Below are 24,410 nucleotides of genomic sequence, written 5' to 3' on the forward strand. Positions count from 1 at the left end.
TACTTATTATTTTGTGTGTATGTGTGCATACATGCTCACATGTAGGGGTGCCAAGGTGCTTCTGTGAAGGTTAGGACAATTAGTGGGGGTTAGTTCTCTCCTGTTTGTGATATGGGTTCTGGGGATCCATCTCAGGTCATCAGGCTTGGAGGTGAGTGGCTCTACCCACCAAGCAATCTGGCCAGTTTACAACCCTTGTTTCTTTTCTTTTTTTTTAATTATTTTTTTTAATATATTTTATTACGTATTTCCTCAATTACATTTCCAATGCTATCCCAAAAGTCCCCTATACCCTCCTCCCTCTCCCCCATTTCCCTACCCACCCATTCCCATTTTTTTTTTTTNGTACTGGGGCATATAAAGTTTGTGTGTCCAATGGGCCTCTCTTTCCAGTGATGGCCGACTAGGCCATCTTTTGATACATATGCAGCTAGAGTCAAGAGTTCCGGGGTACTGGTTAGTTCATAATGTACAACCCTGTTTCTGATAGTGAGATATTACACAGCTAAACTGCTTGACAGTGGTTGTCTCAGTGGGGAATTTCCACTCACAAAGTACCTTACAACCATTATAAGTAGCTTTATGAAAAATACTCCACCACAATGGGAAAAGTTGAGATATTTCAAGAAGTTGCATTGTTCAGGTATTTTTTTTTGTAAAGTGCATTGCACATTGTACAGAGGGACACATGGTGATCCTAGCATTGCACCTTGTACAGAGGGACACATGGTAATCCTAGCATTGCACCATGTACAGAGGGATACATGGTGATCCTAGCATTGCACCTTGTACAGAGGGACACATGGTGATCCTAGCTCTCAGGATCACGAGTTTGAGGCCAGCCGGGGCTGCAGAGCAAGGCCCTGTTTGGGGAGGAGACTGAAAAAAATGGGGCTAGGGAGACTCAGTGAGTAAAAGCCCTATGGTACAAGTGTGATGACTTGATTTCAGAGTCCAGAACCCACATGAAATCTGGACTGACAACATGGACCTCTGTGATCCCAGCACTCCTGTGTGGAGGTGGAGGCCAGAAACAGGAAAGGTCCTGAAGTTCACGGACCAGCCATAGAACACCCCTATCAAACAAGGTGGGGGGGGTGAGGACAGATACCTGAGATGTCCTCATGTGTACTTACATATTCATATTCTCTCTCTCTCTCAAACACACACACACACACACAGTGGGAGAGCATTCTGATTCTCTAAGGTAAGAACAGTCTTGGTAGTTGCATTGTAAGCTTGGCCAGAACCTTAATTCCAAATGTAAACCAGTATTTTCAAGACTGATGGTTGTTCTGTATAGGTAAAAACTTACTGCTTTCAAACGGTGACTTCTGTGCTTTCTTTTCAGAAAAAAATTTTGACGATGAAGATTCTGTGGATGGCAACAGGCCTTCTTCTGCCAGCTCCTCATCATCCAAGGCTCCATCAAGTTCCCGGAGGAATGTTACCCTGGGGACCACCCGTAGGCTCATGTCATCCAGTCTTGGATCTAAGTCTTCAGGTAAGAGCACATCCTGTATGGTGTGCTGGGGTCATCATCAAGAGTCCTTGCTTACTGTGTCCCCGTGTGTGCACACTCTTGCTTGCAGTCTTAGATTGGTCTGCCACTTTTCTGTTGATGCTGATGAGCTGGCAATCCTGGCTTAAGATGCCCGGTAATCACCACGTTCTAGAGAGGCCATCCAGTCAGTACAGGCAGCACAGAGGAAAGCACAGCCCCACGGTAAATCAAACCCTGTTTGCCTTGGCCACCACTGGGCTTTTTACCACATTGGTTAAGACCAGAGCCAGATTGAAATCTTGAAGATAAGATTTGTTCACACTGGTAGCATTTTTCCTTGTGAAGATCAGTGTGAGTTTGGGTAAATAAACACAAGAAGACCAAGTGAGATGGCTCAGCAGGTAAAGGCACTTAATGCACAAGCCTGGTGATGACAGTCAGTCCTTAGAGACCTTCTTCCAGTTCTCTGTCCTCGTCTTGGACAGATTGACTGGTTATTTATACCTCTGACCATGCATTTCGCTGTCACATTTAAGTTTACACTCCAGTTTCTTACTCTTTTCCTCTAAAACATCATGTACCCACTTTCTTTAAAGCCATGCTCACTGATGATGTTGTGCCTCGGGGTTGAGGGTAGGGAGGTGGGTAGAATCCCACAGTGGTGACAGTGCTCTACCTCTTGGTAGTCACTTCTGGGTGACGGAAGGCTTTAGGAGTGCTGCTTCCTAGTGGTCTGTCCTGGAATTACAGTATCTTGACTGGATTCACAAGGAGCCACTGCCCTCTCCAGCCCTGCCAGTCTGCACTGAGCCCTGTTGGCGACAGGAAGGCCTGTGTTACTGTGCTTATGTTTGTCATTCTTCCGAATATTTTTGAGTGCTGTTAATTTTTTGTTGTTGAGTTTATGTTTACTTAACACAAGCTTCACTATTTTTAAAGGTTTATTTACTTGTATTTTATGTAAATGAATGTTTTGCATGTATGTTTGTGTGTGTCTATGTGTATATCTTGTTCCTGCAGCACAAGTTCCTGGAACTGGAGTTGTAGATAACTGTAAGCCAGTCTGAGTTCTCTGTAAGAGCAGCAAGTTCTTTTAACCTCTGAGCCATTTCTTCAGCTTTGTTTCAAGGGGAATATTTTCAGTGTTTCATTCACCTCCATTGTAGCATGTATCAAGACCGTGTGTCTTGCATATGCACACATGTACACATGTATACGCTGGCCTGCTTATAGAAGTCAGAGGACAACTTGGGGAGGCAGTTCTTTGCTTCCATGATGTGCATCTCAGGGAGCAAATTCAGATTGTCAGGCCGAGGTATCTCACCTGCCCCACCGATATCCCTCTAATGTATTTGTCTTTTCTCAGTCTTCCCTCGAGTAATAGCAGTTCCATAAACAGGGAGGGAAGATGGTTCCTGCACAATCCCATGACTGCTTTGCTGCCCAGCCCTTACCCCTAGCCCTTCCCGGAGTCTCCTCTGGGCCAGTCTTCAGCCCTGTCCTGATCCTTTTCTTCTTTAACATCATAGTCCTGATTGCTGTAGATGCTTTTCAGATGCTGTGGGTTTAGAGGCTCACAGTGCTCTGATCATATGCCAAAGCAAACGTAGGGCTGATTGCACACCATAGCCCGTGACTGACACCCATGTGCCTGTGCTGCTGTCATGTGAGCACATTTCCTGCTACCAGGGGTATATTTAAACATATTTTTTGTTTTATTAAGTTTTAAGTGATCCAAAATACAATTTCAGTTTTGTATATTCATAATTCTGTAGTAGAAGTTTTATACAGTGTTCAGTTCACATTATCTTTGTTTTAAATTTTTTTTAACAGCTGCAAAAGAAGGAGCTGGTGCTGTGGATGAAGAGGATTTTATTAAAGCCTTTGATGATGTACCTGTAGTGCAGGTGAGTGTGGGTCTGGGCTGCTATTAAAATCAGTGTAGTGGTTCGATAAATGGCTTAGTTAGTCTAGGTTTAGAGCCTTCAAGAGGACTGAATTTGATTCTTTTTTTTTTTTTTTTTTGATTTTTAATATTTTTATTACATATTTTCCTCAATTACATTTCCAATGCTATCCCAAAAGTCCCCCATAGCGCCCCCCACTTCCCTACCCACCCATTCCCATTCTTTTGGCCCTGGCATTCCCCTATATTGGGGCATATAAAGTTTGCAAGTCCAATGGGCCTCTCTTTCCAATGATGGCCGACTAGGCCATCTTTCGATACATATGCAGCTAGAGACAAGAGCTCCGGGGTTCTGGTTAGTACATCATGTTGTTCCAACAATAGGGTTGCAGATCCCTTTAGCTCCTTGGGTACTTTCTCTAGCTTCTCTGAATTTGATTCTTAACATTCATATTGAGATGCTCACAACTGCCTGTAACCCCAGCTTCCGGGTGTAATTGCACTCTCTTCCAGCGTCTGCAGGTGCCTACAAATGTGCCACACACATATAACACACACGGAGGCAAATAGGAGTAAAAATAGATTTAAAAAGTAATTTTTTTTTAATCAAGAGAGAAATAGTCTTCAGTCTTTCTTTTTCAAATATATCTATACGAGACAGCTTTATGTTACAGCCGTGAAATGCCTGTGGCAGCTAACTCTATAAAGTGAAAATATTCATTTAGCTCATAACTTTGGAAGCCCAGAATACAGTGTATATGGAGCAAGCCTGGGAGCCATGCCTTGTCCGTGTTACATCACGGTGCTGGAAAGATGGCCCTGGAACAGCCGGCAGCCGGCAACTCCTGTCAGACCAGAGAGAAAACAGGGTGGGTCAGCTCAGGCTTTCATAACAAGCCTTCTAGAATTATCTCCGCAGTGACCTGTTAGTTGTACCACCCAGGCTCCTGTCCTTTTCACACAGTGGACCTTTGGGGACTCCTGTCCAAACCCTGACATCATTGCATGCAGAATCTTTACCTCTCATTGTGGAAACTGAAACTCTCAAGACTATACAAGATCTAAGGTACAGATTAGAAAATGTGAGGGCCCTGTAAATTACAACAGGAACCGAAGTCCTGGTCCCCTTTGATGTCTGTGGAAGATTAGGAAAGATGTTATGTAGAGTAAGTTTGTCAGGTTACAAAAGAGGCAGTGGTGATTGACTAGAACAGAAGATGAAGATGCACATTAAGAATTTTTTCTTAGAAAACTCCCTCATAGCCAATGAAGTACCGTAGACACGATGGAGGATGCGGCTTGCTGGCTCACTCGCAGGTCCATGCTTAGCTGGTTTCCGTGTACAGTCCAGCAGCCTCTGCCCTGGTGGTACCATGGGCGAGGCCCTTCTTTACCAATCAGTAATTAAGACAGTCCCACACCAACATTCCTACACGCCAGTCTGACCTGGGCAGCCCCTTCATTGAACCTTCCTTCTCAGATGATCCCAGGCTGAGACAAGGCGATAGATAGAGCCAACAAGGAGACCTGATAACCCGATTCCCGAATCTCACGGTAGAAGTTGGAGTGGTTGCCATATGTTGCCATGCACCGTGGCACACTTGTCTCGCCTCTTAACCATCACACACATTCAGTAATCATCAGGTTTTAAACCATGACTAATGCATCCCTGACTGCTGTTTATTTTCCCCTCTTGCACACTACTCTCCCGAAGGTTTTTAGTAAAGAGGTCTGGAACAAGGTTGCTTCCAAGTGGCAGCAAAGGGGTTCCTGTGGATCGTGGCTGTCAGGCCCACTAAGATGAGCATGCCCAGAGAATTCCTCATGTGAAGTGAAGGTTTCTATTCCTTGGCTTCATGTGTTTAAGAATAATCATCTTAATTCTGTACATTATGTTCTGATAAGTATACATTAATTTTGCTTCCAGATTTACTCCAGCCGAGACCTCGAGGAATCCATAAACAAAATCAGAGAAATCCTGTCAGATGACAAGCATGACTGGGAGCAGAGAGTAAATGCTGTAAGTGCCACTTTTCTGTGCTTCCTTTATGCTTATTTGCATATTTGCATATTCACTCATTTACATATACACTAATACTAACACATACCTTCTTAGTAAATTGCCTCACTTTGTTTTGTTGTTCACAGTGAGTTTTTGTTTTTTGAGTTTGTTTCAAGATAATCTCACTACATCCTAGTTTGCTTTCTGTTGCTGTGAAAAAATCATCACGACCAAAATCAACTTGGAGAGGAGAGGGTTTATTTCTTTACATTGCCTTATGGGTTATAGTCCATCACCCAGGGAAGCTAGGGCAGGACCTGGAAGTTGGAAGCTGGAGGCAGAGACTGTGATGGAATACTCCTTACTGGCTTGCTTCCAATGGCTTTTAGAAACTTTTTTATATAACTTGTTTTCTTATATAACCCAGGAGCTCCTGCCCAGGGGGGTAGCACCTGCAGTGGACTGGGCCAGGCCCTCCCACATCAATCATCAATTAAGAAAATGCTCCAGAGCTGTGCCCACAGGCCAATCTGATGAAGGCAATTCAATTGAGGGTTCTCTTCTTAGATGACTCTAGTTTGTGTCAAGTTGACAGAAATTAAATAGCACCTGCTCTTTAGCCCGTGCTGGCCTTCACTCTGGGATCTCCGGCTTGTGGAATGCTGGACTTAATGGTCAGGTGCCACCACACCCAGCCCTACTTCTGTTTTAAAACACAGCAACTTGTTAGTGTGTGGTAGCATATGCCTTTAATCCTAGCGCTTGGAATGCAGAGATAGGCCGTTCTCTGCAGCTATCCTGGTCTATGTAGAGTTCTAGGACAGCCAGGGATATAAAGGGAGACCCTGTCTCAAAAAGCAAGCAAACAAAACACAAAACCAAAAATCCTGAGTATTAAGGGCTAGTGAGATGGCTCAGCAGTTAGGAGCACACATAGCTGCTTGGATTCCAGTTCTGGGAGCCAACGCCCTCTGCTGGCCTCCATGGGCTTCTGTGTACTGTAGTGCACACACACAGGTGCATGTAGACACCTAAAATGTCTTAGGGAGATCATATTTATTATGGAAGCTGCATTTTAAAATGGGGTCTTAGCTGTGATCTGATTTGATCATTGTGTATTAGGTAATAATCAGCTGTCCAAATTGTCTTAGCAAAATGGTTTCTAGGAGCTAGAGATATAACTTCACAGTTAAGAGCACTTGCTATTTTTACAAAGGACCCTAGTGGAGTTCTCAGCAGCCATGTCAGGTGGCTCACAGCCACCTGTAACTCCAGCTCCAGGGGATTTGATCCCCTCTTCTGCTCTTGGCAGCTATGTGCACAAATGCGGCATACACCCCACTACACACACACACACACACACAGATAAATCTTTTTTTAAAAAATGGTTCCTATTATCAGTTAACTTTTATGTTTATTTCTTACATTAATAGCTATTTTATGTATATTCAGTCTTAAATATTTTATTTATCTCTGACTTTTCTCTGTCCCATTAGCTAAAAAAGATTAGATCGTTACTCTTGGCTGGGGCTGCTGAGTACGATAACTTCTTTCAACACTTGCGTCTTCTGGACGGGGCCTTTAAACTCTCTGCTAAGGACCTGCGGTCTCAGGTAGTGCGGGAAGCTTGTATCACGTTGGGGTAAGGATTGCGAGCACTACATTCACCCACACTGTGATACAGTCTCTCAGGGCTTTAAAGATAACTCCTGGCACATGTCTGTGGGGTCACCTCTAGCTGGTTTCCAAGACCCTAGTCTGTTAACACTTGTGTCCGTACTCTCAGAGTAGCTGCTACCCAGTTATTTAGTGTGTGTTGGATTTTAAATTTTACTCACCAATATAATCTCTGAAGCCTCTCTTGTACTATTAATTTAAAAAAAAAAAAAGAAATCTTACAGCATTCATGAGATTTTTTTTCATGATTTTTGCTTACAGGATACAGTGTGTATTAGCACACTTGTGTTCTGGTGGAGCTCGAGCAGTGGTGGGCATGCAGGGCTGTGGGTGGTTAGTGGTAGAGCAAATGCAGAACCCTCAGTCAGTACTCAGATCAGAGGGAGAAGGAGATGTAGCCCAGGATGTTAGCTCAGTAGCCACAACACCTGGCCAGCATTGTGACTGTATAGCGTTTTAGGGTAGGCAGATACTAAAGCATCATGTTTTATATGTAAAACAAAAATAAAATAAGCGGGAGGTGGTGGGGGCAAGTGTTGGGTTCATGCTTAATGTTTTTAGTTCATCTTTGTTCTTGCTGGTTTTATTTTTGTTCTTTTAATACTTCTGTGAGAATTATTAAAAGAAATTTGTTGGCTGATGGCTTTGCCAAATTTTCTACTTGTACATTTTAAGTCTATTTTCGAGGTGTCTTGGACCCTTGTCTTTTATCCCTAGAGAACTGTGATGGAAAGCTGTCCCATGCTGAGAGGCTCTGTGCTTCCCTGTGTGTGAGGATGTGACTATAGCCAGTCCTTTCTTGTTGCAGGCACCTGTCATCAGTTCTGGGAAATAAGTTTGATCATGGAGCCGAAGCCATTATGCCAACTATCTTTAATTTAATCCCGAACAGTGCCAAAATTATGGCTACTTCTGGTGTTGTAGCTGTTAGGCTAATCATTCGGGTAAGTGTGTTATGGGGACACCCATGAAAGAGGAGAGTGGGAGGCACTGATGGGACATAACAGGCGCTCCTGTCAGGGGTGTGTCCCACTCTGTGCATGCTGCAGGGTCTGTGATGTGTCGTGTGTGCTGGCACACTGGTACTGAGAGCCACCTCTTCACTCACCTGCCATTGGCTCTAAGTTCTTGGCTGTCCAGAGCATCTGGCTTTTGCCTCCCTCCACCACTTCTGGTCTTTCTCTCACCCCGCTTCCATTTTAGTTGTTTGTATGTATGGTTGCCATGTACCTGAAGCTCAGCAGTCTTCTCACTTGCGTTGTGTAGCCCTTACTGCAGTGTGAGCAGCCAACCCAGTACTAATAATCCTCATGCATGGGCAGATCCTGAAACTGGTGTGGATGAAAGCTGTCAAGCTGCTTCCCACCAAGCCCGAGGACCTGAGTTCAATCCTCAGGACCCACAAGCTACCTTCTGACTTCTGCACCTGTGCCAACATAGAGGGGGAGAGGGAGGGGGAGAGGAGGGAGAGAGAGGTCACGAGCTGGAACAAATAAGTAACTAAATGAATTAGCAGAATGTGCTCAGTCCCCACCGGTTACTCAGGATAATTTGTTAATATCACTGTTTTTGCTTGCCCTTACTTGTAATAGTAAACCCAAGACCATTGTATGTTTCCGCTGCGGTGGCCTCCTATCTCAGACTGCCCTGAATGACCCATGCTGTGTGCCTTTGGCTCTCCTGGCTCTGTCAGTCCTGTAGTGGCCTGTGTGACATGTCAGGGCGTTGGGTTTCCTTCTTTAACGCTGACATTTTAGACTGAATGTCCACGTGCTGTGAGGTCTGCTTGTGAGGGAGAGGCTCCTGTTGCACTGGCTCTGGGCTGTGTTCCAAGTGCTCATCTGTCTCCTCTCCTCTCCTCAGCACACCCACATCCCTCGGCTGATCCCTGTCATAACCAGCAACTGTACCTCTAAGTCTGTCGCCGTCAGAAGGTAAGCCTGCGCAGGGGAGGGCTTCTTTATAGTCTTGCAAGTGTCTAAACAGGAGGGACACCAGCCTCCTCCCACGGTTAGAATTTCACACTGAAGTTGCTGGTAAGATCACTGCTGACTGCTTCTTGAGCCAAGATCACTTTTATTTTCTGGCTGGCAAGATGGCTTGATGGGTTTCATCCCTGAGACTTTCAAAAGTTGTCCCGTGTCGCACACACGCTACAGTTACAATTCAACCTTCTCAAATATTAAGGTCTTTACAAAATTTTAAAGAGTTTATAAATTGTGTGTGCATCCGTTCGTCCCTCAGTACCACTTTGCTGACCTAGTCTTTTAGTTAATTCTGGTTCTTCTTTGCCCCACATTTTCTGTCTTTCCCCATTAAATGAAATTTACCTACTCAAAAGGTAAACTGGTTGATTTAAGCAAAAAAAATTATTTTCACCAACAGATATATTACTAAGTTCCCTTTCTTTCTTACCACACTCCAGGCGCTGTTTTGAATTTTTAGATTTGCTTTTACAAGAATGGCAGACACATTCACTAGAAAGGTGAGCTCCTGTGATTCTGAACTGTTCTCTGGACTGAGTCTTAGGGTTGAGTGCCTGAGCAAGAGGTCGGCCCCTTCCTGTATAAGGAAGGAACCTAAGCATTTGCTAAGTGACTGTAGTTTTTGCCGATCTGAGCCACTTCATACCTGAGAAGCTTCAGGGAGTATCATCCTTCCAGATACTGTGTGGCATAGCTTGTGTAGCTCGGTTGGTAGGTGCTTGCATAGCATGTAAGAAGTCCTGACTCCATTCCACCTCAAATCAACTGGGCCTATAATCCAGTATCAAAAGTTTAAAATCATCTTCAGCTACATTGAGAGTTTAAGGCCCGCTTGGGCTAGTGACCATGCCTTAGGAAAAACAAAATCAGTATGGCCTTAGCTGGTGGTATGCACTATTGTGATTATGCCAGTAGGGGGCAGTATTAGTGCAGGTTCTGTTCTTCAACTTAGTGCGGGTCTAGAGCTGCCCTCATCTAGATACTTTGTGGGAATTCCATTCTCTTGAGAGGTTTTCTTATTCCGTCTGTTGTTGGTCAGCAGTTGTCTTTATTGAGGCTTGCAGCCAACTACTTTTTTTTTTGGCTTTTCGAGACAGGGTTTCTCTGTATAGCCCTGACTGTCCTGGAGCTCACTTTGTAGATCAGGCTGGCCTCGAACTCAGAAATCCGCCTGCCTCTGCCTCCCGAGTGCTGGGATTAAAGGCGTGCGCCACCATGCCCGGCACAGCCAACTACTTTTATATATCAGAATTTAAAAGTAGCAAGTAGCATTGTGTCAGATGCTCACAATCACCTGCCTATGCGTTTTCTTTGACTTTCATAGTTCCTGTCAATTTTAGATTCCTGAGCATCTGTGTTTGGACACAGTAGACAGTAGTGCTGGACTACGTTTTGAATGGGTGTCGTAGTTTGTTAACCATTTTTCATCAGAGTGATAGTTGATGCTAGAGAATTCATCTGAGTGATTATAGAAATTAAGACTAAGACTCAGTCTGAACTCCCAAGCAAAATTCTGATCAGCAGCACTGGCTTTGAGAATCGAGGCTGCCCACCAACTGAGAAAAGAACAGGAGTCTGAAAGGTCTGGTGTTTGTTAGCCATGTAGACGGAAACGGTAGTTTTGGAAAGTTTGTCTTCACTGTTTAAGGAGATCTCCTTTTGCATCCACATCGATGGCCACTTTTTTCACTGGACGTCTTTGAGTCCTCCTGTCTATGTTAGGCTTTGCTCTCTCTTAATAAGGCAGAGGGATAAGCAGTAGGCACATTGTGTTAACTAACGGGAGGCTCAGGTTGCAGGGGAGCATGAGCTGCAGAGCATCTCTGGGGCTCACACACTTAGAAGGTAGTTGTGCTATCCAAATCCTTCTGTGAGAGTGGGGTGGGGACATGAAAGGGGACCTTGGGGGTACATGGGTGGGGTGGGCCTCTTAGCCTCTAAGCGATGTTACCTGACTAACTTTTGGGTGAAGCTGTCAGATCCACATTGCTGTTTAGAACTTGATTCACAAACTGGTTTTCACCCACATGAAATTGTATGATGAATGACTGTTTTGTTCTCTTTCCTAAATGTGCAGACATATATCAGTATTAGCTGAAACAATAAAGAAAGGAATACACGATGCTGATTCTGAAGCAAGAATAGAAGCCAGGAAGTAAGTTTCTGTGGAACCAGCTGATTCAGACCCGCTGTGTGGATCGCCTCGAGGCAGTCTTGTTCCATGTGACTTCAGAAGAGTTTCTGCTGTTTTGCTCTTTAGGTGGTTGCCTAAGTGCAACTGAATATAACTCGGGCTGGGGTTGACAGTGGGACACTTGTTTTCATTGTCTCATGAGTCAGCCATGCAGCCCAATGTTCATTACCACTTTGTCTCGGGAGATGACAGCCACAGGGTATTCTCTTCATGCCCTCATGTTTGAAAGCGTGACGTGGTCATTTCTTATCAAACATGAATCGTGGGAGCAGGAGCTGGATTGACTGATGCCTGGGTTGTCATGGTAATAGTGCCCACTTTCAGACTCCCAGTGAAACTGAAAGTGCTTCAGTCACATGACTATGTCCCTGAAGATCATTTGCCAGGAGGCTTTATAGGAAGTTTGATGTTAAGACCTACTTACTTGGTACTGGAGAGATAGCTCAGTGGTTAAGAGCACTGACTGCTCTTCTGAAGGTCCTGAGTTCAAACCCCAGCAACCATGTGGTGGCTCACAACCATCTGTAATGAAATCTGATGCTTTCTTCTGGGGTGTCTGAAGACAGCTACATATAATAAATAAATAAATCTTTGAAAAAAAAAAAAGACCTACTAACTTGAAGCTTGGGATGTAGCTTAGTAGAAGAAAGCCTGTCTAGCATGTAAGGGCCTTCATTTGGTCTCCTGAACCATTACAAAGAATCAGTAAAAATAAAGCATGGTGCTGATAATATAGCCTAGTGGTAGGATACTTACTCATGTCCGAGACCCTGGGTCCATCCCCTGCTCAGCAGCTACACAGGTCGAAAAGACAATGACTTCCTCTTTTGCTCCTGTGGTCTCTTCTGTGCAGTCACAGCTGACCAGCTCTTCAAGTTGACACAGGTTACAAACTGCTTTTTTAAACTTAGCACTATAGTTTACTTAGGTGAAAATTAATTCCTGGCATTTGTTTATCTGTATGTGTGCCCTCATGTTCTCATGTTAGGGCAGTGTGTGTACCAGAGCTTGTATGTGGAGGTCAGAGGGCTCCTACCATGTGGATCCCAGGGTTTGAACTCAGATCTTCAGGCTTGGCAGCAAGCGTCTTTACTCATTGAGCTATATCTTCTGGCCTTGTTTTTCTTTCTTCTGAGCTCCTCATAACTCTGCTCCCATCTTGGGTAGTTCCTGCTTGGTAGAGTTAAATAATTTCTAGTTGCTGCAGGCCGCTCGGGGTCAGAGTGTCAGTGGTCCTCCCCTGCTGCTGTTTCCTTGTATTGTGTTCTCGTCCTCTAATCATGATGCAATACAGATTTCAAGAAGCTCGGAGAATTTTCCATTTTTCTTTTATTTGTATTCTTAAGTCGGTTTCAAGTATCTCAAACTGAGGAATGTCTAGCTGCATTGATAAAAGATGCCACTGACGAGTCCGTTCTGTACTCTCGGTGTGGTTGTGATAGCTTGGGCTCTGTCTTCCCCACGTTTCCCGGCCTTGCGAGTTAGAACCTTTAAATTCCTGTTTTATAAATGAGACTGGGGTGGGTACTGAGAAGTTATGTAACTTCTCCAGCATCAAACAGCTGGTGAGGAACAGGAAGGGTCAGCCAGTAAATGCAAGTGCCTCCTAGCCTCCGACTAAATCAATTCCTGGAACCTCTGCAGTGGAAGGAGAGAACCAAACCCCACAGACACCTCCATCCCACCCACACACTAACAAATAAAAGCGTAACTTATTTAAGCTGTAAGTTTTAGTGCCAGGATTTGTCCGATGCCGCCTTTATTCTCCAGCCTCGTGCCCCATCACTGCTCTTAGCAGGTTAAGTGGAGGCCTCAGATCCTCAAAGATGCTGTGTGGTGTCCTCAAGCTCAGCAGGGTCCTCTGACTAGATCTGGGGCTTGTCCTTTCCCTAGATGCTACTGGGGTTTCCACAGTCACTTCAGCCGAGAAGCAGAACACCTGTACCACACTTTGGAGTCCTCCTATCAGAAGGCCCTACAGTCCCACTTGAAGAACTCGGACAGCATCGTGTCTCTGCCCCAGTCAGACCGATCCTCTTCCAGCTCTCAAGAGAGTCTCAAGTAAGGGCCTTGGCTTTGTTGGCCATATGGCAGTGTTGTGTAGGTAAAGGTTTGCTTGCTCAGACACACTCTACAGCTGTGCTTTCAGCCGAGTACCTGCTCACGCTCCCCAGAGGTCAAGGTATATTCTGCTTCTACTAGGATACTGCTCAGGAGGTGAGAAACTTAGCCTTGGACTCTGCCCCAGACTCTTTTCCTTTTCTGCCACAGTTTTAAATAGCGTAGTGAGTTATAGAGTACTGTGAGCTGTATATATTAATTTATCATGGAGTCCTCAAGAAGATATAAGTGTTGCCCAGAGACAGGTTTGGAAAGAGAAGACGTCCAAGACATGGGACTTAACCTAAGAGTATGTCTGCCCTTCACGTCTGACCTCTGCCCCATTATTGTTTGTTTTGTTTGAAAGGTCAGACATCCCAAACATATTGTTAACACTCTGTCACATGTGGGGTGGGTAAAATAATGAATTGCCTGAATCCTTCTGAAGACCTTGCATTCATTCTTCACGGGTACACTTTGCTGTTGTAGTTGTGTGTCTGCAGATAAAGCATACTTTTGGTGACACACATGTGCATGCATTTTGCAGCCGGCCTCTTTCAGCCAAAAGAAGTCCCACTGGCAGCACTGCATCCAGAGGTAAGTCCCAGAATTACGGGTGGGAGGCCTGGGTGGGCTGCTCATCTCCTGAGACTGTGTTCAGCGACAGGAAGCTGTGGCCTGCTCCCGGCTCTCCTCAGTGATGCGCCACCCTAACATCTGCTCTGGGCTCCCCTGCACTAGGGCCAGTTGTTTAACTGTCAGGATGGCTAGACAGAAATCTGGCTCTGGCTTCTCTTCTCTCCCTGCCTCTGTGCGGCCATGAGTCCTTTTGCTCCTTGCCTCACATAATGTAGAGAGGCAGGCAGCAGTTCATTAGCTATCAGAAGCTGGAAAAGGGTGTGTTTCCAGATAGGGTGTAGCTAGGTGGTGACACACATTTTATTTCATGTGTCAACCATAGCTTTAGACCTATAGTTTTCCATTATTAGAACAATGGAGCAGTAGATACACTCAGGCAAAGTCACTGGTTTTCTGTAATCCCATCTCTGGGGCAGTGAGCGCCTCCTCCCTCCTGTGGGTACCAACATATTTAGTTCTAAGAAAAGCAGAGCAGCCGTATGTCGCAGTATGGCCAGTGCTTCCTGACTTCTCTTGCTTCTCCATTAAAGGCTCTACAGTTAGTACAAAATCCATGTCGACGACAGGATCTCTCCAGCGATCTCGGAGTGATATTGATGTGAACGCAGCAGCCAGTGCCAAATCCAAAGTCTCCTCATCCTCAGGATCCACCGCCTTCAGCTCTGCAGCAGCATTGCCTCCAGGGTCCTACGCATCCTTAGGTAACCAGGCTCCCTCCCGTCCTGCTGTCCCCATGACCCTGGCCTCTGAGCAGAGTACAGAGCTTACACAGAGCTTCCCTCTACAGTTGAGGGCAGCTTCACTCTTGAGGGTGTTCTAAAGCATAAGTAACTACTCTCAAAGATGGTTCCTAGCGACCCGTTGTCCAGTGTCATGTCCAATGTCCCTTTTCTCTGGAGTATCAGCCTGACCTGTAAAGACATGTGCTTGCAGGCTGTGTGGTCCTCATGTCCTTTTTCCTATAGCAAGTCCTGCCCATACCCAAGCCACTGGCCATATTGCCAGCACTGGCTTTCCCCCTCCCCTGCTGGTGGGAGCTGAACAAGATGGCTCAGTGGGCCTTTAGGGTTGTTGTGGTTGACTGTCTCTTAGAATGAGGGTGACAGGAAGATTCTAAGTGAATATAATGAACCTTTAACCACCGTAAGCACAACTGTGTAGGTGTTCTACACTACATACTGCCCACACACTGCTCCCCAAAATTGTTTCTAATTACTTTCCAAATTTTTGATATCTAAGATAATGATAGGTTACATTACTCAGCCTGTCACGCCAGCACTGAAGACCTTTTCTGTGTCAGGCTAGTGATGTATTTCATTGTATTTTTGTAAATACCAAGTTAGTCATTCACCCCCAAATCTGAGGACTTAGCTTAAATCATAACACTAGGACTGGGTCACTCACATGCCCACTAGAGTATTTCAAGGTCACTGTAAAGCTAATCTTCTGAAGTGCTTTGAGATTGGAAGCATGCAGACAGGACAGGACAGAAACAGTACCACTTGTTCACTGCCACCATGGGCAGGCTGTGCAAGCTCGGAGTCTGTCTCTCTGCCAGTGACCTCATGGAGAGGTAGCCATCTGACTCAGGCACGTGGTTGAGGATCGGTGAGATTACATGAAGGTCCTTTGTAAGTGATCACCCTGCAAGGTCGCAGAAAGAGCTGAAGTAAGAGCACTACTAACCGAGAGATGTATGTCCTGGAACCATATGTTCAGGCAGTCCTGTTCCCCTGATCTCAGACATTCTCTCGAAAAGAGGCTTAGTAAGGGCTCTCTTCTTCCTCGTGGTAACTACTGTTCCATTAATGTACAAGTACCAAGGTGTTGCTTTGTACTTTGTGGTCAAGGAAGAAGCCTCAGGTGTTCCTTCCTGTGGTGAACAAGTTAGATCTAAGTATTTACCAGGGTGTCAATACTTTTGATCCACTTTTACTTTTGATTTTTGATTATTTAGTTTTATTTTTGTTTTGGAGACAGGGTCCCACTGTATAACCCTGGGTAGCCTGGAACTCACTATGTAGACCAGACTGGCCTCTAACTCAGAGATGGCTTGCCTCTGTTTCCCACAGATATACCTGGCTCCCCTTTATTGTTTTTAGTTAGCATTGCCTGCCTGTTTTCATGCCAGCCTTGAGAGACTCTAGGGTGAGTACTTACTTGTATACATATGTGGTGTTTAGTTCAGGCCTCCGTAGATTCCCTCAGTGCTGATGAGAGGCCCAGGAGTTTGGTCTGGTGACAGATAAAGAACCCTTTGGAATCGCTGAGGACATTCTCTAAGCACAGTTGCCTCTCCAGACAAGACTGCGGCATTGACTATTCTCTCCCTTCCCCATAAGAATTCTACCTTTAGTTTCCTTGGTTTTGTCCCACCCCCACATGCTACTTCAGCAAAGAGTGAAGTGGCACGTAGTTCTGAGACTGTGCCCAGGTCCTACTTAGAGTGACAAGACACTTGCCTTGAAAAGTATAGCATTAAAGCTGATAACCCTTTTCCAAACTTCTAGAGTCCAGACACATGAGGGAAGACTTGGAGTACGTAGGCCTGGATGCAGGTACTAAGTGCAACAGCTGCTGCTGCTGGGCGAGTAGTTGGGATAGGCCTTGCTGCAGCCTCTAGCTCTTCTCACTGGGTTCTGCTCTTGGGGTTACTCCTTGGAACCTGAACTTTTAGTGGCTCCTCTACACCCCTCCTCCTGCTAGAACTTTCAGGGAAGGGGAACTTTCCCAAGGATGATACAATTGGCAAACCAGAGACTGTGAGTCATGCTGTCGACTGTGACACAAATGTGTGTCACTGTTCTGTTTTGCTTTCCAAAGGCAAACTGTGTTACTCCGGGCTGAGCTGGCTCCTGGTGAGGCCCCTTAGCTGGCTTCCCACTCTGCCCTGCTTCTGAACTCGGTTTCCTTTTTGGCTTTGTTTTAAAGTGTACATTTTGCTTTTTTAGTAGCTAATAACATTCTGCTTTTTAATTTTCTGAATGTTACTAACTGTTCCCTGTTGTCCCCTCCCTTGTTTTTTAATTGGCTTAAAGACGGTACTACCACTAAAGCGGAGGGTAAGCGGTTTGTTTCTGTGATTGAGGTGTGTGTCTCTCTGGTCCTCTGTTCCCACCGAGTGCTGCCCAGTGCCCACTTGTCCTCACTGAGGTCCCTGCATGATGTGTTGCACGCTGTCCTTACCCTCTTCTTCATTCTGTCTCCAGGGGCTTCTTGCCTTCCCTCTGCCTCAGTTTTCTTCCCCTTTCTTGTTTGACCTTTGTTCCGGTGAATCAGGGCACTGAAGTGTGCTGTGGGTGGTGACCGTGCTGAGGCCACACTGGGAGGAATATTCAACATCACTTTGTATGTTGCTCACTTGGGGTTTGTTGCTCATGAAGCCCCCACCTGAGCTGCACTCTCTCTTTTTTTTTTTTTTTTTTTGGTGCTCCGTGGGCCTCTCGGGCTCATCTTTTCTGTCTGAAAGTAAATTTCTGGTCAAGTACCCACATTCTGCATTGGTGAAGTTTTCTGATGAGCTACAAAGACATTTTTAAATAGTATTTTACTCTCCTATGAAGAACACTGCCAAATTATTGTTTTTATTTGTGTCAGTGTCCCATGCCCCTGTTTATTCATTTGTGTCCACTGATCTTCCTACCAGCCGCGTGGTGATACTCTTCTCTGCTGAGTTCTGCAGTCCGCACCATGGAGAGAAATGGCCATGTCCACATCCCTGATCCACAATTTAGGCTAAGAAGCTCTTGCTCAGTCCTCACCTTGGTCTTTGAACTTGAGACATAGCCAATATAGTGTGCACTGACCTTAGCTTAGCAACTGTTAGGCAACATTATCCTTTCCCAAAATTCCTGCGTAGAAAACAGGATAATGCTTCAACGGTTTAATTTAGAGCAGTGCTGCCTACTTGAGATGTTGTCTACACCTCCCAGCCCTCCAGATAATGCCTCCAGCAATCAAGAACAGCCTTGTTAGTTCATAGTTGTGAAGTGGCTACCATGTAAAAGAGGCAAGGTTTGGGCAGGGTAGCTCTTTATAGTTTTAAAGTGTATTATTGTGTGTGTATGAGTGCAGGTCTGTTTGCTGTGGTGTGAGTGAAGGACACTTTTCGAGAAAGTCAGTTCTGTCCTTCCACTATGTGGAATCCCCAGGAAGCATCACACTCATACTGTGTGGCAAGCATTTTAGCCACTAAGCCATCTCCCCAATCCCAGCACAGTATTTCTTACGTATACTTTTGTTTGGAGATAGGGTCTTGTCTGGCCCACACAGGCCTCCACCTCTCTCTCTAGCTAAGGATGACCGTAAAGTCTGATTCTCCTCTGGAGTTAGGCTGAGGTGCGCATCACCACAGTCAGATGTATCAGTGCTGGAAATGAAGCTCAGAGTTTTGAGCATGCTGAGCCAGCACTTTCCGAACTGAGCTAAATCCTTCGCCATTCTGTTGCTGAGGCCAGAGTCTAGGTTCTCAGAAGTCAGAAAGGAAAAGGAGAGAAAGAGATTGAGAAGTTTTAAGTTACACTTATTTTTTGTATTTGCTCAAGAACACAGAGGTGAGAGGATGACTCATGAGACTAGGTCCTGTGGCCCTGGGATTCCTCTCAGATTGTCAGCCATGGTGGATAGCATCTCACCAGGCAAAGGAATAGAACATGGTCACAAGATTCATGTTTTTCAGACATGTCTCATCATAAGAATTACATGGATGCTTACAAGAAAGAAAGACAGATGGATGTCCTGGAGATTTTCTCTGAAGATGCTGATTAAGTTGGAAGGATCTAGAGAACCCAAATTTAAAAGAAGTCTCACTGGTGTTGCCCAAAGTTGGACAGCTTTATGAAATGAAAAGACAGTCAATAAATTTCTACCCATCTGTGGCTTTTATATGGGTTTGCCGAAGGCCCTAGCTGGATGTAGTTATGACCCGGGGTAATTATTGCCTTGTTCAGCTGATAGTAGTACTTTTGTTTCTGGTTCTCCAACAAGCAATACTATTTGTTTCCTTGACCTCAATGGAAGGGAAATGGAAAACTAGAATAGAAGATGTGATAGTTACTTTTCTATTGCTGTAATAAAAAGGGAAGGAAAGAAAAGAGGAAGGAAGGAAGGAAGGAAGGAAGGAAGGAAGGAAGGAAGGAAGGAAGGAAGGAAGGAAGGAAGGAAAGAAGAAAGGAAGGGAGTGATGGAGGGAGGGTTATTTATTTGGGCTTTTGATCCAGAGTGAGAGTCCACCATGATGGAAGAGGTATGGCAGCAGGCAGTCTTCCAGAGGAAGAGTCCATGGTAGCAGAGGAGTCACAGCAGCACACAGTAGCAGGAAGCTTGGGCAGGGAACTGGGGAGAGTTAACTGGAAGTTGAGTGTGGCAGTGAGTCCTCAGAGCTCGCCCTCAGTGATGGACTTCCTCCAGCAAGGCACCACATAAGCTCCCCAAATAGCACCACTAACTGGGGACCATGTGTTTGAATATACCAGCTATGAGGGCCATTTCTCATTCAAGCCATCACAAACAGTTTACACAAAATGGAAAGTATATTTTCTCAGAATACATTATATAGGACAGTCAACCTATTGTTCAACCACTTATTAGTCACTTATTAGTCAACCACTAAGAATTCTTTACCCTTCTCTCCTCTTTTTTTTTCTTTTTAAAAATCAGTTGTAGTGTCCCAAGCAAAGTTAAATTGGCCATTCATTTACTGGACAAGATGCTAAATCACTTTCTGGTTTCCTTCAGGTAGGAGAAATGATGGAATGTTGTGTCTTTAGAAAATGAGAATGAGACAGTAGAGAACTTTACAAGACGGGAGGATAGTGTCTGTGCCAGGGTAGCCTCAGTTCTTTGTCATGACGGACCACGACAGGACAGATGTCTCCATGCAGACAAGCTGCCTCTATTCTGTTGTTTGCCTTGTGAGACTAGAGAGCTGGTGATGGTAAAGCAAACTGCCAGTGATAGTAAGAAAAGCCATTAGCTGTGCATGAACGGTGTGCTTTTGATCCCAGCACGCAAAAGGCAGAGGCAAGTAGATCTTTGGGAGTTCTAGGCTAGCCTGCTCTATATAGTTAAGTTCCATGTCACCTAGGGCTATGTAATACGGTCCTGTCTTGAGGATGGGATGGGGGTGGGGAGGCTAATGCAGCAATACCACTTTGTGCCCTTATTAGGATTTCTCATTAGAGCCTGCCTGCCTGCCTTCCTTCCTTCCTTCCTTCCTTCCTTCCTTCCTTCCTTCCTTCCTTCCTTCCTTCCTTTATCATCATCTTTTCTTCTCCTCTTTCTCCTCTTCTTCCTCTTCTTCCTCCTCTTTTTTCTTATTCTTTGTATATTCACATGTGTGAGGGTACACGTGTGTGTGTGTGTGTGTGTGTGTGTTGCTGCCCACTAGTTGACATCTTTCTCATTTACTCTCCAATTTGTTTATTAAGATAGGGTCTCTAGCTGAACCCAGAGATCTCCAGTTCTGTCTAGTCTAGCTATCCAGCTTACCCTGGGGATCCTGTGTTTGTCTGCCAAGCTCTGGATTCACAAGTGGCCATCTTGCCTGCCTGACTTTTTGTGAGTGATGGGAATCCAGACTCTGGTCTTCATGCCTGGCTGGGTAAACACTCTTATCAGCTGAAACCTCTGTCTTAGCTTTCTGTCTTTTTAAAGTCATTGTGCCTCTTCCCTTCTTTCAGCAGTAAAAAGAATGGTCCCAGAACCTTTGTATAGGGGGGCAACCACTTTACTCTCCTAGCTGTGAACCTTTAACAGTCTTTAAAAATAAGTCTATTAAATAATTTACAATCTCTAATGTCTGGACAAAAAGAGCCAAACTGGGTGTGGCCCAGTGCCTATAGTTCAAGCACCTGAGAGGCTGAGGAAAGGAATGCAGCAAGCCCGGGGCCAGCTCATGCTGTAGAGAGAGACCTGTCTCAAAACAGCAACCAACATGAAAGTCAGTCCAGGTGTGGTGCCCTGTGCCTGTAATCTCAGCACTCAGGAAGTGGTCACAAGAGTCAATTCTGAAAAGAACCAGTCTGTAGTGTCGTCTTTTGGCTGCCTGTCAGTGTGCTATCCGTATACTCAGTGTGTGTGTGTGGGGGGGGGGGGGCTTAGGGGTTTGGATGCTGTCTGCCATGGTGCTTATGAAGGTGATTATGTGTATGCTGAGGGAATGGATATACTTGAATGCTTTAAGAAAAGATAATGTGTCTAGGCATTATTCCCCAAATAAATGATTGTCCCTAAAACAAATGATTTCTAATGAAAAGTTACAATGTCTCAGTAGCCTGTGAGTATAGACAACTCATTGTTGCATTGAATAGATAATAGTGTTATTAAGTTGAAGTCAAAGGTCATGTTAGGGCATGGGGAGGTGACACATTGAGTAAAGCAGTTAGCATGCAAATGTGAGGACCAGAATTCAGATCTTCAGCATACATACATACATGCATATATACATACATACATACATACATACATACATACAAAAAGTCATCTGGACGTGGTAGCTTGCCTGTAAATCTAACTCTTGGAAGAAGGACAGGGCATGCCTAGATCTAGCTTCCTAGATAGACTAACTGAATCAGCGATTCTGGGTTCATTTGAGAGACCCTATCTCAGTGTGTAATAAAGAAATTGAGGAAGACACTCAGTGTCAAGCCCAGGCTTCCACATGCCTATACACACATTCACATGTACCTAAACAACACACACACACACACACCTATGTTTGTTTAACTTTTGGTGAATTTAATTTAGATTATATTATAAAAGTTACATAGCTTCATCCTGTCATCTAGGAAAAAGAACTTAAATTTTAGTTTTATTTTGCTGTGGAGTAACCATTTGGTATTATTATTTATTTATCTAAAAACTCTGAATTTAAATAATTGGGCCCTTCTTTACAAATCAAAATAGGTCTATTTATAAAGTAAAAAATGTACATTTTTTAAAAAAATAGCCATGAAGAAAACTGTACTTTTGAGGGTAGAAGTGATAGGTAGCAAAACTGACAGAGAATCAAGTTCTGAGATTCTAGCTCTGTTGAGAGGCAGATATACAGGAATGGAGGCTGGTTTCATTGTGTTCCAGCGAGCTAGAGGTAAACAGTTGAGCTTGCTGGGATGGCCCGGTGCAGAGAGAACTGAGATGGACTTAGAAGACTGACTTTTGTACAAGCCTAGGAACTTTGAAACAACCTTGGTGCAACAAGACTGGTTCTTGGTATTCTAACTGCCTTAGGCCAAGGGTCCTGACATTACTATTTCTTACTCCTTTTACCCAAGGATGAATATCCAGCCCCTGCCCTGCAGGTATAGCATCCGCAGTAAGGATGCAGATCAGACAGGTACTGTAAGGCAAAAAGAATTTCACTTCAAAACAATTCTTGGGCATATAAACAGTTTTACCATTTATTAATATGCATTATTACAAATGAGTATACAACTGAGACAAATGGCTTCTTTGTTTTTATGTAAAGAATGATCTGAATAGTTGTCAACACTTCCCAGACTTGGTTGATGTTTCGGGCGATTGGTGCTCAGATCACCACTTTCCACAGTACAGGAAGGCATAAGTATGTCTGGGGCCATTTCAGACTCTGTCCTGACCCAAGTTGATATTCATTGAGCAAACTCAAGTCAACAAGTCAAACACCCATCTTTAAAATCAGACAGTCTCATCCACACTCTTCAAGTGATTCTTACATGAGAGATGATGATAAGAACATGTAAGAAATCTTCACCTTTCTGATGTCTCTGTAAGAGCAGAAAAGTTTGTGCCTTAAAACCCAACAACAACAACAACAACCACAAAAGCCAACAACAATGTCACTGCTCATGACATATGGTGCACCACAGTGAGATAAATCCAAGTGAGCCGCCAGAATGTCAGGACCTGTTTGACTTTGAATTCAGGTTTTGAGTTGACTAGTGATCAACTTTTTGCTGCTCAGTCTTCTTACAGTCCCCACAGTTAGTTATAGGGCCACAGGGTAAGGGGCTGGGCCTTGGGCTGAATTGATTGTTCAGCACTGTGCCTGTAACTTGGATCTAGACCACAGTTTTAGGGTTTTTTTCCAGAATGAAAAAGGAAAAAAATTAAAAAAGAGGTATGACTGAATAAGAATCCTTAGTAGTGTTAACATGCTTGAATTCAGAATATTCTTCCTGGATTCCCTGAAAGCTGAAGGCTTTACTCTTCCTAAATTTCTTGCTTTCCCCTTTTTGTTCATTGTTAGTGTGTGTCTGCGTGTGTCTGTGTGTGTCTGTGTATGTTTAGTGTATTCCTGGGCCCTCTGTCTAAGTCTGCAGTTTTCCTGCACTGTTATGCAGTTGTTTAGTTATTTTTATTACTCACTTAGGCTGGTTTTGCCTCATCTTTCACTCCTGTGCTGTCTGCCATTTAGTCATAGTACACAGCTAAAGTGTGTTCTCATGGTTTTCTGTGTTTGTGTAGTAGCTTGTAATTCTCTTGAAGACCACAAAACATTCCCTGTCTTTTCTTTAAAACATATCCAGGCACTTAAAGCTGCCAACTAATTAAAGTAAAAACCAGTCCCCTTCCCATGAAGTAGACACCTGGACGCAGCACACCAGACGCCTTTCAGACCATGTAGCTGCTTCCCTAAAAAGTAAGGACAGTTCAAAACCAAGAAATGACCTTTCAGACTTCTCCTATATAGCAAAGCGTGTGAGTCCTAGAGACCTGTGTTAGGTCTTTGAGTTCACTAAAGGTGCAAGGCACTAGCCTGAAGCCAACCAGCACTGACAAGGGGCCATATGTCCATGAAAAGGTAGACATGGGAAACTTACCTTCAGATGGCCTCATCGTTGTCTCAGTGCCTTCCTCCTTTATAACGAGCTCTGTGTACACATGAAGCTGAGCTTCCTTCCTCAGGATTAAGTCGTTGGTGTTTGCAGCCTGTGAGTGCACTGAACTTCCACAGAAGAAGCCACTTTTGGATCTTTCTTTAGACTTTCCAAAAATTGTATCAGCCAGATCTGAGATGTCAGGCTGAAGGTACTGCGGGGTGAAGCATCAGAGAAAGATAACACACAAAGAATGAACCCTTAAGAACTTGGGTCTGTTGGTGAATATAGAATAACTACTCAATGGTGTTGAGAAGAAATCAATTAAATTTTTTTTAGTGAGTGAAATACATAGAATTTATTAGCCAAAATGATCCTCCTGCCTGAGACCACATTGCCATTCCCAAGTAAGCAATGCAGTCACCCAGCTCCAGACACCAGCGAAGGCAAGGTCTAAGTGAAAGGCTGTAGGGCTGGCTGCACCACCATCATGGGCTGAACTCTGGAGCCTGTGGGCATTCACTGTCAGGACTGCAGGACAAAGCAGAATACACAAGCCTGCATCTTCACTGGCCAACAAAGGGCAGCTCTACTGGAAAAAGACAA

At 44.5% G+C, this 24,410-nt stretch overlaps 1 protein-coding gene across 26 annotated transcripts in view; it reads left to right on the top strand.

The window, feature by feature from the left end:
* The window catches only part of Clasp1 (cytoplasmic linker associated protein 1), a 209,264-nt gene that overhangs the window by 102,349 nt on the left and 82,505 nt on the right, over window positions 1-24,410 (top strand). For 15 of the 26 annotated variants that reach the window (XM_029477051.1, XM_029477074.1, XM_029477060.1 and 12 more), the window contains exons 9-19: window positions 1,352-1,504; window positions 3,338-3,411; window positions 5,338-5,430; window positions 6,909-7,054; window positions 7,898-8,033; window positions 8,953-9,023; window positions 9,515-9,574; window positions 11,152-11,229; window positions 13,162-13,329; window positions 13,916-13,965; window positions 14,538-14,708. In XM_029477051.1, coding sequence (XP_029332911.1) covers window positions 1,352-1,504; window positions 3,338-3,411; window positions 5,338-5,430; window positions 6,909-7,054; window positions 7,898-8,033; window positions 8,953-9,023; window positions 9,515-9,574; window positions 11,152-11,229; window positions 13,162-13,329; window positions 13,916-13,965; window positions 14,538-14,708 — 1,200 coding nt within the window. Of the gene's footprint in view, window positions 1-1,351; window positions 1,505-3,337; window positions 3,412-5,337; window positions 5,431-6,908; window positions 7,055-7,897; window positions 8,034-8,952; window positions 9,024-9,514; window positions 9,575-11,151; window positions 11,230-13,161; window positions 13,330-13,915; window positions 13,966-14,537; window positions 14,709-16,517; window positions 16,566-17,045; window positions 17,070-24,410 lie in introns of all 26 variants that reach the window. The other 11 variants (XM_029477049.1, XM_029477071.1, XM_029477080.1 and 8 more) reach the window with 2 other exon arrangements.

Source organism: Mus caroli, chromosome 1 (genome assembly GCF_900094665.2).
Source record: "Mus caroli chromosome 1, CAROLI_EIJ_v1.1, whole genome shotgun sequence".
NCBI classification, from domain to species: Eukaryota; Metazoa; Chordata; class Mammalia; order Rodentia; family Muridae; genus Mus; species Mus caroli.